Source organism: Lolium perenne, chromosome 5, assembly GCF_019359855.2.
Source record: "Lolium perenne isolate Kyuss_39 chromosome 5, Kyuss_2.0, whole genome shotgun sequence".
NCBI lineage: Eukaryota > Viridiplantae > Streptophyta > Magnoliopsida > Poales > Poaceae > Lolium > Lolium perenne.
In genome coordinates, this window is record NC_067248.2 from 47,598,497 (window position 1) to 47,612,500 (window position 14,004).

A 14,004-nucleotide genomic window follows, 5' to 3' on the forward strand; every position below is an offset into this window, starting at 1 on the left:
CTATCCCTTCTCTTTGCGGAAATCCTTTTGCCACAAGTCGTGCTTTGTACTTTTCTACATTCCCGTTGGAGTCATATTTTATTTTGTAGACGCACTTGCATCCCACTGTTTTGGCTCCTTTAGAAATATTTTCTAAGTCCCAAACATTGTTGGCACTCATCGATCTCATTTCGCCTACCATGGCCTCCACCCACTTTGATGAATCTTGGCTTCTCATGGATTCTTCATATGAAGTGGAATCACCTTCCATATGAACTGTTTCTATGTTGTAAACTTTATAATCAATCGAAATGGCTGATTTTCTAGCTCTTGTAGACCTTCTTGGGGCCTCATTCTCTGAAGCATTCTGTTCGTCAACTTGTGGCTCATCTTCTGGAGGTGACTGTTGTTGCTCCCTTTCATGCTCAACAAATGGTTCATTTGTCTCCTGACGGACATGTTTCGGATTTTCCCTCATCGTTGTCACGGGTGGAGTCACAACAGGCACTTGCACCACAATCGCATGGATTATCGATGCAGGTGCACGTGGTAGCGCAAAAAATGGCTCCTGGGTCATCGAATTAGGTGCATGCACCCTCTTCTCCTCAAGATCAATTTTTCGAGCTACCATGCCCCCCCCCCCTCATCATTTCTTCCTCTAAGAAGACAACATGTCTCGTTTCCACAAACTTTGTATATTTGTCTATATAGTAGAAACGATAACCTTTTGACTTTTTAGGATAGCCAATAAAATGGCAGCTGACTGTTTTGGTATCTAACTTTGCGATATTTGGATTTCATACTTTGGCCTCAGCAGGGCTCCCCCACACTTTCAGGTGCTTTAGAGAAGGCACTCTCCCTATCCATAGCTCATACGGTGTTTTAGGCACCGATTTTCTTGGTACTCTGTTTAGAATGTGAATAACGGTTTTTAACGCCTCAATCCACAATCCCAATGGTAGGGTGTAATAGATCATCATACTGCGCACCATGTCCATAAGGATACGGTTGCGCCTTTCAGCTACCCCATTCTACTGAGGTTCGCCAGACAAAGAATACTGGGCGACTAATCGAGTCTCCTGTAAGAACCTTGCAAAAGGTCCAGGGACTTGACCATATGGACTATGTCGACCGTAGTACTCCCCTCCACGATCAGATCTCACTATCTTTATTCTTTTATCATGCTGATTTTCAACTTCAGCTTTGAATATTTTAAATTTATCCAATGCTTCTGTTCTTTCTTTGATTGGATAAATATAACTATATCGGGAGTAATCATCGAATCATAGCCATCCACACTTTTCACAGGAAATGGTCCACATATATCGGTATGAATTATTTCTAGTGTTGTGGTGCTTCGATTTGCACCCTTTTAATTTGCTTCACAAATTTTCCTTTAATACAATTGATGCATTGTTCTATGTCTGAGAATTCTAATGGAGGAAGAATATCATTTTTAACGAGTCTTTCTATTCTCCCCATCGAAATATGGCCTAAGCGATAGTGCCATAATTTCGATGATTCATCAGTTCGTTTTCTTTTCTTTTGTTCTTTTTCCGACGCGGATATTTGCTCATTCACTTTACACATAGACAATAATTTTTCATGCAAGGACAATAAATAAAGCTCATCGTGGAGTAAAGCAACTCCCACATAAGTATTATTACACCATATGGCACACTTGCCATGCCCAAAATAACACTGATAACTGTCTTTATCCAAACGTGATACACTAATCAAATTTCTATATAAAGAAGGAACAAATAAGACATCTTTAAGCAGAATAGTCAAGCCATTAGCTAGCTCCAAGAGGACGTCGCCAACAACTTCAACTTCTGCTTGAATTCCATTTGTGACTTCAACGCATCATTCGTTTCTTTTCGTAGTCTGCGTCGAATGGAATCCTTGTAAAGAATTTGCAACATGAACAGTTGCACCTGAGTCAATCCACCAAGTAGATTTCGAAAACTGTGTATACAGGGATTCATTTACAAAGGAAACAAAATTGTTACCTCTCTTTGCCATTAATTCTTTCAGCCAATCAGGGTAGTCTTTCTTGTAGTGCCCAGTCTTTTGATAGTGAAGACACTGATCTTTGTTCACTGGCATTGGCTTGTGCTGAAACTTCTGATGATGTTGCATTGGAGCTTTTGCATATGTCTTGGAAGGAGAGCCATTGTTGCTTTGTGTGAAGGTCCTTTTCTTATTGGCCTTCACATAATTTAGATAACCTCCATTATGTGCCTTGAGTATGTCCTCCTCTTGCACACACATGAAAATGGTCTTTTCTATGTTCCATTTTTCATGGTTCATGTTGTAATTGACAACAAAAGTTGTCAAACTGTGATGGCAATGAAGTCATGACCAAGTGAACCAGAAGTGCAGGCTTCAGCTCCAGGTCATCGTCCATGGGCTTCAGCTTTGCAGCCAGGTTGCTCATCCTGAGGATGTGCTCCCTGATGCCATCTGCACCTCCAGTGTACTTCTCTGTCACCATCTTCTTCAACATCTAGGTTGCATATGTCTTTGAAGAACCAGTGAACTGGCTCTTTATCTTTTCCAAGTACTCCCCAACGGAAACACACTCTGCAATTGAGCCCAAGATAGCGTTCTCAATTGTGTTCTTTATAAATGCCATGCACTTTTTATTGGCAGTCTGCCACTTTCTGTTCTCTAAAGTGTAGGCCATCTCCACATGAGCATGGTCCTTTTTCTTTCTCTGTCCCATGCATCATCATCATCCTTGTCATCTTTGACAGGGTTAGCAGGCTTTATGGGCTGCTGTGTGTCAAGCACCCAGTCCACCTCAACACATACGAAGGCGAAATCCACCTTCTTCCTCCATTCTGTGTAGTTATCCCCTCTTAGGATGGGAACATCCTTGATGCAGCTAATCAAGTAGTACCCTCCTGAAAACCACAGATGAGTGAGAATAGTACAATTGCATATTATAATCCAACGTTGATCCGAATTAAGACATGCAACTGTTAATGCAAATAAAACTATATCACCGTTGGGCAGAAATAGAGATAAATGCACATATCATTGCAACAAAACATGGTCATGTCATTAATAACGTTGGTACAAAAATAACAGAACCAGAACTGTCACAATAATCACTTTTATTCAACTTTGAATTTTAATCATTACTTTTGCATTTAAAATGCTCCTTTTACTATATGCAACGGAAAGTGTGAATTTAAACTATTAACTTTTGAACTTTTCAGAGGCATATCTTTCAGTTTTAATTTCTGAACAAATATTTCGTTGGTCCTATTTATTCAGAAAAAACTAGACAAAATTTGGCCAAAAAATGACCCAAACTTGCCTAAAATGCCTCTATAAATAATAAAACAGCAAAACAGTAAAATTGTGCTCTGTAATAAAAAATTAACAGAGAAAATGTCGTGGCCCACACGGCCCGCACGACCCACGCGGTGCGCAGCAACGCGGCGCTCACGCGGCATGTACGTTGTGCGGCCTGCCAACGGCCCGCACGCGGCCCGGCCACGGTGCCCACGCGGACAACCTGCGCCGCACGCTCCTGGCCGTCGGATTGAATCCGACGGTCGGGCATAGCTTTCAGCCGGTATAAGAGGGGGCCACCAGCCAAACCCTAACCCTATAACACCATTTCCCCCCGACCCCCTGTCTCTCCTTCTCTAACATTGGTATCAGCGCAGTCTAGTTTTGTAGATCTTTTGTTGCGGTTAGAAAAGAAATCAAAGATCAAACCCTAGTTCATCCCCACCGGACAGAAACCCTAATTTGAAAAGGGAAAAGGAAAAGTTTTTCTACCGGCCGTGGCCCTTGGGCTCGTCGGCAAAGGTTGTGCCGCCGCAAGGCCGCGCCGCTCATCTCGATCCCGATGCGCATCGGTATACCGAGGCATCGGGAAGAAGAGCTATCTTCTCCTCGCCGTAATTTGTTTTATGCATTATATGGAATATAATTCAGAAATTACTCACAAAACCAATTTAGCTCTGGTGGTACTATTCAGCGAGCCTTGACCTGGGTACCTATAAGCTGGAGGTAGGAACATGTACAATTCTCCAAATTTTAGCTACTTCGATTGATGGCTTCTATGACTATAATTTCTCCAAATTAATTTTAGCTACTCAGAATGATGGCTGCTATGTAAAAATAGTTCTGACTACATTTTCTCCAAATTTTACCTACTCCGATTGATGGCCAGTATGTACAAATAGTTATATATAAATACAACATATAGTATACCTACTCTTGAAAAAAAAAATCTAGTTTCAATTCTTAAACATGTCGGAAGAAGACTAAAAAAATTTAGCTACTACTATTGATGGGCTTCTACGTAAAAATAGTTCTGACTATATTTTCTCCAAATTTTAGCTAGTGAGATTGATGGCTGCCATGTAAAAATAGTTCTGACTACATTTTCTCGTAATTTTAGCTACTCCGATTGATGGCTACTATGTAAAAATAGTTCTAAATACAAAATACAGTATACCTACTCTTGAAACAAAATTTAGTTTCAGTTCTTAAACATGTAGGAATAATACTACACTGTTTATTTAATTTTCACCAAATTTAGCTACTCCGATTGATGGCTAATATGTAAAAATAGTTCTAGATACCCTACTCTTGAAATAAAAATTTAGTTTCAATTTTAAACATGTCAGAAGAAGACTACACTGAGATATGATGACTTCTCACATTTTAATTAATCACTACGGTTTTAATTTATAAATCGGAAGGTAATTTTTATCACAATTGTGAGTATAGTATTATTGTATTCCTTTCATGGGATAGTTATAGTTCTTATATTGTTTTTATCTATTACACATACTTAATATGTTTTCTCTTAAAATCGTTCTTAATTTGATTTTACCACTGGTTTAAAATCTAGAGACGCGGACAAAATTGTAGTTTAAACATCCATCTAAGACATATACAAATAATAGTTTTTTAGTAGTTATACTTTTCTTGTAAGAGATGGCCATGGCCTCGGATTTCGCCGGCCCGGCCCTGGCATTAGATTTGTAGTTTTTGGTTATGACCAAGTGGTAGATGATTTTTTATCCAATGAGAATATGATTGATCTTTCTAGCTGAAAGGTCTATTTCACACACAAAAAATTCCTAAAATTGCTAGCCCCTTAGATATTGTTGTTCCCCATTTTTTGTTCTTTGACAACATTTTGTCATTTTTAATGTACCTTTTGCTTACTTAGCTCGATTTGAAAAACAAATGATTTATTGGTGCATCTATGTGTTTCATGGACCATGAAATCTGTAAAGGTGCCATTTTCAATGGTTGAACTTTGGTCTTCATGCAGAAATGAGCACCACTTGATATACAATAGACCCATCTTGGCTTCACATTGTTGGTCTTTTCAAAAAGTTTGATCGTTTATATGATTTTTCATGTGTGCCAGAATCAACACATACTATATTCAGGTACTGCAGTTTGAGCTCTTCTAATTTATCATATATTTCTACCATTTTATTTTAAAAAAATCTAATTGTTATTTCATCATGATGGACGGGTGCGGAAACCCGCGCCTCTGTGTTCTGGTATGTTCTATGGATAATGGACTCCTGCTAATTATAATCAACAAATGTGAACTCTATGTTATTTTGGAGCATCAAACATGACCACCACAGCTACTGTCCATCAACTGCAACCTTTTGTACTGCAATAACGTAGCTTCCTTTTCCCTATGTACCATAACACTATTCTCTTTTCATGCTTTCTAGTAGTTTCTCTGCACGTCTGTTCCTCTGAATATCACTTTCTACTGCATTTGACCTTTTTTCATGTCTACCTTTACCTGCATGCATGCACGCAACAAAGGAGTACAAATCATGAACATGCCATATTATTCATCAATTCATACCAGTCTAAACTCTGAACATTGACTAATCAATCAGCATGCACTCATTTGCCATGATCAATCAATTAGCAGCTTGGGATCGGGAGGAATTCGTGGTCAGAACTCAGAAGTCAATCCTTCCCAAGCTCCATTAATGGCTCACCTAGCAACAGCAAAAAAAAAAAGGAAAGAAAGGGGGAAACATAATATATAGTGGCTACTGCTTCTTCTACAACGCAACATAATGTCGCAATCTACTAGCGCGACGTGATCATGGCAGGCATATAATGGATGATGCGATGAGCTTCGTGCTCATGTCATCCTAAGGCTGAGGTACTGGCACTGCACCAGCTGCCACGGCGACTGGTGCTGCTTCATCGCCTCCGCTACGCCGAGGTCGAACGCCATCGCCCTCTGGCACGGCGGCGGCGGCGCCACGTAGCCGTGGAAGGCGACTCCGGCGGCGCCCTCGGAGTACTCGATCGACGACGGCGGCGACGACGAGAGGCTCGTACCGCCGGAGCCGTCGGACGCGAAGGGGGAGGAGAAACCTCCGCCTCCCACGTTGTAGTGTGCTTCTGCTCGCTTGCTCACCTTGTTCTTGCAGGCGGTGCCGGTCGTCCCGCCGACGGCGAGCGTCAGCTCTAGCTCCGTTCCGCAGCCCTCGTAGTCCTCGTCGCCGGTCCCGCCGATGTATTCGTCGGCAGGGAGCTGCAGGTTCAGCGCCCTCCGAGGCTGCTTGCTGCCGCGCCTCCGAGGCTGCCGGCGCGTGCTAAGGTCGCCGGCCATGAGCTGCGTCTGGATGCGGTAAAGGCGATGCAGCTCATGAACCTGTTGCCTGAAGGTCTCTTCATGTTTGAGCATGGCCATCTTCATGACTTCCATGTCACATTGCCTCACAAGCTTGCCCATGCCTCCACAGCTTCTAGTTCACTTTAGCCTGCTGTAATGTGGAACATGACAATATTCAAAATCTAGAAAAACCTTGAGGCATAACTCACTCAGAGCCTGCCGAAATCTGAAACAGAACTATGTTCAATTTTTTTTAAAAAAAATTGCAGCTATCTGAATAAAGCAACTCTGATCATGCATCACAGCTTGATTCATGAAGGTGAACATGGCACATATGCAAAGAACATATTCAGACAAATATTGAACCACAGAGAACAAATGAGCTCACCTGTAAGCGAAGAAACTTGTCCTCTCTTCCCCTGCCTAGTTTCTTCCGCTAGTTCAACTTTCAAACTTTGTATGGGAGAAGCAAGATACTAGCCAAAGTGAGGAAACGCTAGAGAGGTGTTGTGGCTGTGATGCTGAAGCTGGTAGTGGCAGTTGCAGTTGCAGGGGAGGTGCTGATTTATAAGCAGAGCTGCTTGCCTCTCTGCCTGCAATGGCCAATGGCATGGTGCGTGTCACCGGACACTAGGTAGACATATATTTTTTTGCTTTTGGCAGGACTCCTTTTTGGCATGCCAAGCAACAAGAGCCCCAGGGGCACTCACTTGCATGCAGAGAGAGAAAGGCCAAGTACTGCCTCTCCAAGAGCAGACAGCCCCTGCAAGAGTCTTGTTTAATCCTGGGTGGGCCTATCCAGAAACTGCTGTTAATACTACTTAATAGTACTCCCAGCTCAGGAGGAGTGCAATTCAAACAGTGAGTGTACACTTTGTGTGTGATTCAGATTATACAATGTTTACATGTGGTGACACACATGTATAGTGGTGCCCCTGATCATTGCATGCCCAGATGAAGGCTATGGATATGTATTCACCATGCATTGCTTCATGATTCAGGTCCATTTACTAGTACTATAGTTTTGGCTTCTGTGGCCTTGTGTACATATATGTTCAAAGAAGCAACACCCTAGTAAGATGGAGCTGTCAACTTGTCACTGAAAACAAGCAAAGGGACATATGATTATTCACATGTATATTTCCACATGACCTGATGATGTCCATATATATCCACATGTGTGTTACTGCCTGCACTAAATATTGCCCCTACAGACTACAGTCATTATAGTGGATTTGATATATCTGCACTAATAGCTATATATCTAGTATTTTGCTTGGAGATCTAGTGTACATACATCTTGGGGAGAAGATGAGGACAGGTTCTTGTCTAACTGTTGCGTGGCATGGTGCATCCAGACATATCAAAAAGACTATTTTTAAGGATGGGAACAGTCTGTGTGTTGGCATTGCATGAAAACCAAGCAAGCTAGTAGACAGGCAGAAACTGAAACTGAAGAAGATGAAGATAAAGGCTAGATGATGCAGACACATCCCTTGCAGAGGAAGCACCAAAGCATGCACGCATGTATGTCTCTGTGCTAGATGATGCAGACACATCCATATATTTTTTCTATTAAGGACCATTGCTTCGCCGGCCATATTACTTAACTGAGTGATTTGTGCCTAATTCATCAGAAGCTGCAGAAATAATTTGCAGGCAGTTGCTTCGTACCAGAACAGTGATTAGTTAAGTAATAGGAGTGTTAATTAGAAAGCCTAAGCAAGGGGACGGATAGTCCAAGGGACAAGACAATGGCGCACGCTTTGCCGGTGGAGAGAGGCGCAGTCGTACGGCGTGGTGGGCCAGAGAGACAAGAGTGACGAGAGAGAGGGGTACTCCAGGTTTCTTGGCTTTCTTTGGGTCTTCTCCCTAGTGCAATGGCTTTTGTGAGGAGATAGATAAAACTTGTCTCTCACCACAGAATTTTTATTTTACAGAGTGCTATGTACCTATACAACAGATAACTTAGGGCCTCTTTACATTGTACAACATTTGGAAATCTACAAATAGAAGAAAAAATAGAATACAGATGACATGTGTTTTCTGCAGTATTTAAGAATACAAGAATTCAGCAATAGTATTTGAGAAGCTTCTGGGTCCTTTGGACCCATCTCCTTGTTCAAAAAAAAAAAAAGAGCAATAGTATTGGAGGCTTGTCCTCGTACAATGTACCAATGTTGTTGCTTTATTTATAAAGCGGGGTTAAAACCTGTTTCGAGAGAGTCTTCAGATGGTGCAAAGGATTTTCGATAAAATCAAAAAACTTGGCCCTCACCAAATGGATTTTGGTTTTACATAGGGATATTTACCTCCACAGGAGATAACCTAGGCCTACTTTGATTTTAAGAATCTGTATAAATAGAAAAAAAAAGTATAACCGAGATTGCCATGCATTTCTCTACACTATATTTCATAATACAAGAATTTGGCAATATGAGTCTTTAGATGGTGCACACGAAAATTATTGAATACGCTTCATTTCTCCGAGGAAAATGAATTTAGAACATTAGGAGTACATAGATAGAGTGAAAGGGAATTGAACTTTCAAAGAAAAATAAAATAAGGTTCAATCTCATGTGTTGAGATTCTATGAAATAGACGGAATATGGACGGATTCCATAGAAATTTGGTAGAATCAATCCTACCATCCAAACAACTTATGTAAAAAGCTTTTAGAATTCAAATCTTCCAATATTTATGTTCAAACGTTAAGAAATTGCCGATGAGTTATTTACTGAAAGGAACACCACAATACTAGCAGATCAAACGACGTGTGACAAACCAGATATATCTATCAGATCTGCATATGGACCAAATATTAGTGCAAATAGAGAGGTGAGAAAAACATATGTGTTGGATGGGAAGGCCATCTCCCAAGCATCAACAATAACATTGTTGTTGTCCGCCGTGTTGGCAAACAGACCGTAGCCGTATGACAGATGCGTAGAGCAAATAGTCGTACGATCGGCTCGGAAGTAGTCTAACGGAGACGAGCAGTCGCACTGAGATGCTACCAAAAACCCTTATCAGCCCTTCCATGGTGCAGGATCTCAAGGGATGGGGTTTCAAGGCTTGCTCTTACGGAGGTCCGTGCTCCTGGTTGCTAGGATGGGGAAGCATGAAAGCAACACAACAAAAGGAGCTTCACAATGATGAGAGAGACAAAGAGTTTTAAGACTTCTAATAAGTGTCTTGGATTCATTCCTTTGGTTCTCTATCTTGTATTTCATGTGGACAGGTGGAGAACACAAGTGCCGCGAGGTGGAAGAATCAGGGAATGTGTGAAGCATGCAAATGCCTATCAGCGCGTAGACACATAGTTCGTTCACCAAGCAAATTTTAATCTTCCACCAAAACAAGTTATAATAAACTCGATCGAACTTGATTCACGAAACCCGTCGCGAGTGCGATGTGTGATGTGCCTTGCGCGGGCGAAGAGTGCGTGAACTTCTAGTCTTCTCACCCACACGTTGGACACCTTATAAATAGGACCAACTTTCTCTCCACTAGAAATATGGGACTAAGTTCTCATGTCCTTGTATCTGCCAAGCTGCCAAGCTGAAGGGTCCTTCGAGAGATTAAAAAATTGATAGACTTAATGGGCCAAGGGCGGTGAAATCCAACAATTTCTATAAACATCGTGCAACCAAAAGATGACTTTAAGGGGTATCACTATAAAAAGGGTTGCCTTCGCAAAGGACGATAGGACTCGTCCGCGCTTGACGCGTGGCAGCGCCTGCCTTCCGCAAAAGAGCGAGCCGGCCGAGCCAGCTTACGTCCCGCGCCGCGCCGCGCGTCGCCTCGCGCTACGTCGTCCGCGCGTACTCGTCCTGCGCCGCGCGCGTACTCGTCCCGGCCACAGGCATACGTCGCCGCGTGACTCGTCCCGCGCAGGTACAGTCACGCACAACACACGAGTACAGTCGTGCATACGAGCAGGTACAGTCGTGCACACGAGCAGGTACAGTCACGCACAACACACGAGTACAGTTGAACACACAGGCGAGTACAAGTACAGTCACGCAGACGAGCAGGTACAGTCGTGCACACGAGCAGGTACAGTCACGCACAACACACGAGTACAGTTGAACACACAGTCGAGTACAAGTACAGTCACGCAGACGAGCAGGTACAGTCATACACACGAGCAAGTACAGTCGTGAACACAAGCAAGTACATGTACAGAAGTACAGTGACACACGAGCAGGTACAGTCGCGCGTAAGTACAGGTACAGTCCCGCACACGGGCGAGTACAGTTAGCGAGTAAAGGAAAAAATTGCACCAAATACACTAAAAACAGAAGTACTTATCAGTTGAAACACGAGTACAGTCAGGTACACACCACAGGTACAATCACAATATTATTGCAAGTACAAAAAAAAGTATCTCCAAACCTATCAACATGGGATCTAGTTTTGAAGATCTCGACGCGAGGATCTCAAAAGTGAAAACGGTTCGCAATTTGGACTTACGGTTCTTAAGATATTTCATTTTGAAAAAACGAATCTAGAAGAAAAAGGGAAAAACTGACACAACCCAGTCTTCTCTCTCCTCCACCATCCCCATCTTGCTTTCCCTTGCGACACGTGGCGAGCAGGGAGACCACTTCCCAGAGATTTTCTGGCACCACAGCGCGCCACTTGTCGCGTGCGGAGCGAGTTGCCTTCCCTTTGCGAAGGTTGGCCTTTTTTTAACGATTTCGTGACTTTAAGTAGTGAAAAATAGATATATCCTGTGGTTTTTTGTACATAATTATAAGAAAAACAACAACTTTTTTACAACTGTCAACTGGCTTGCTTTGTATGGGATAGTTCATATTGGTTTTAATCTCCATAATTCAGTTGGTGTGCAAACAATATGTTAGGACAATGGTCAGAAGGTCTAGGCTGGGACTTGCATTTTATAATCTTCTCGGGCCAGTAACTAGAAGTTGGGTTATTTGCTTGTGATAAAAAAATCAAACCTTTAAAATAAAAAATATTACCACCCAAAACAAGTGCTCGGGGATGGGCCATAGGCTAGGCAAACAGGGCGACGACGACATGCCCTGAGAGAAGGAGGGCCTCGAGTACTAAATTATGCAATTCATCAGAAAAATACTAATGTTTAAAGTAACTTCGTACTAATATCCATCATGTGAAGCGACTATCGATTGTCTAGAAAATATTTGACCTCAATTTTCATGAAGAATTGTACATGATGAGACCAATGGTGTTTAGCAAATTGGAAGAAACCAATTATATACCAGTGGTTGCAAGTTTAGTTTTGATGTTAGACTGTTAGTATCACCTATGGATTTCTTCTACTATATTTTTATTTCATAAACCGGATCACTTTGTATACAACATATGATGAAGAGCGCATTGTTGTGAGCATATAAAATAATCACGTTCTATGTATGCAAAAGTAGTAGAGTCCTTAATATCCTTATGTTCATTAGTGAGAACAATACACTGGTAGAAAAAAGGTCTTTAATCCCGATTCGCAACTGCCATTAATACCGGTTGCGCAACCGGGATTAAATATGCGCGACTAAAGCCCCCCCCTTTAGTCGCGGTTTCTTACGAACCGCGACTAAAGGCCCGTCCACGTGGGCGGCAGTCGAGCGTCAGGGCGGAGGACCTTTAGTCGCGGTTGGCCTGGCCAACCGCGACTAAAGGCCTTCGCAGGTTTAGGGTTTTAGCCCCTCTCCCCCGCTAAATCTGGTCTCTTTTAAATTTGTATTGTTTTATTTCTTTTATATTTTATTTTGTGTTTTATTTTAATTTTGAAGAAGTTTCAGTACACATATTCTACGCTACTATATACATGCATATGAATGTACAATTTCAAACAAGTTTGAAATTAGAACCAAGAAGAATTCGAGAGGAATATACAATATATATTAAATCTCAGATGACCATATACAATTTTGAACAAGTTTCCGTACACAATTTACGGCATCAGAAGTTCTACGTCCTCATAATAGTGTTCTCTTTTAGGATGGAGGACTTCCCTCATAAAAAATCCTGCTAGTTCCTCTTGAATTGGTCGAAAGCGAGCTTCTGGACTAAGCGTCTTCCGGAAGTTATTCCTCTTGACGTTGGTATCCGACGGCTTCCGCTCAGAGGTGAATCTCCGGATGAACTCACAAACATAGTATCCACATAGATTGCTCCCCGGTGGCTGAATATCCACATTAGTTAACCTTCTAAAATCTAGCTCTTTTTTGAATTCACCGACCCTTTGATCTGAGAACCGTCTCCAAACCCTACAAGGCAAAGAAAATTAAATGAACAGGGGAGTTATTAGTTCATATTATGAAATGAACGAAAGAGGCCGCTCGATATAGAGCGCAAATGATTGAAAATAATTACTTTTGCAGCATATTTCAAAGCTTTGGATCCATATTCAGAGAGTTCATGATGAGAACTCTGGAGGTGTGAAATTCAATTATGAGCAGAATCCAGTGGAACCTGCGGACACGATACATGCACAGTCATGCATAACTCATCGATTAGACATACCATTGATACGTCTCCAACGTATCTATAATTTATGATGTTCCATGCTAGTTTTATGACAATACCTACATGTTTTGTTCATACTTATATCATTTTTATGCATTTTCCGGAACTAACCTATTAACAAGATGCCGAAGTGCCAGTTTCTGTTTTCTGCTGTTTTTGGTTCCAGAAATCTTACACATGAAATATTCTCGGAATTGGACGAAACAAAAGCCAAACTTCCTATTTTCCTCGGAGGGTTCCAGAACATCGAAGGAGAGTCGGAGGCGGCCAGCAGGGGACCCACACCATAGGGGGGCACGGGCCCACCCCTGGCCACGCCGCCATGTGGTGTGGGCACCCCCTGGCCCCTCTGAGGCCGCCCTTCCGCCTATATATTCTCTCCGTCGCGAAAACCCTAAAACATCCAGTCATATTCCACGAAGAGTTCCGTAGCCGCCGCCATCGCGAAGACAAGTTTCGGGGGACAGAAGTCTCTGTTCCAGCACACCGCCGGGACGGGGAATTGCCCCCAGAGTCATCTCCATCGACACCACCGCCATCTTCATCGCCGTTGCTGTCTCCCATGATGAGGAGGGAGTAGTTCTCCCCCGAGGCTGAGGGCTCTACCGGTAGCTATGTGGTTCATCTCTCTCTCCCATGGTGTGATCTTTATGAATATGTAGATGTTACTCTTGTCTATTATGCACTCTAGAGGTTACTTTAATATGAACTCCGGATTCACTCTCCACGGTGTAATGGTGACAGTGTGTGCATCGTGTGTGTTTCCTTTATGAAGTTGTGGAGCTTGTTTACTCCGGCTTGAGGGAGCTCTTGTAGCCCTACACAATGAATGGTGTTTGTTATCCAACAAGAGAGTGTTTGAGAGTAGCATT

At 42.4% G+C, this 14,004-nt stretch overlaps 1 protein-coding gene across 2 annotated transcripts; it reads right to left on the minus strand.

Moving 5' to 3' along the window:
• Window positions 1-5,808: 5,808 nt before the first annotated feature.
• LOC127304603 (uncharacterized) lies at window positions 5,809-7,201 on the minus strand. Of its 2 annotated transcripts, none has more exons than XM_051335242.2 (2): window positions 7,008-7,201; window positions 5,809-6,767 (listed from the first exon to the last, which is right to left on the minus strand). In XM_051335242.2, exon 2 carries the CDS (start codon window positions 6,737-6,739, stop codon window positions 6,140-6,142), a length of 600 nt encoding a protein of 199 aa, XP_051191202.1. In that variant the 5' UTR covers window positions 6,740-6,767; window positions 7,008-7,201; the 3' UTR covers window positions 5,809-6,139. The 2 variants fall into 2 exon arrangements, with proteins under 2 accessions (XP_051191202.1, XP_051191201.1); XM_051335241.2 differs by having other exon boundaries at window positions 5,809-6,770; window positions 7,008-7,195.
• Between the last annotated feature and the right edge of the window lie 6,803 nt (window positions 7,202-14,004).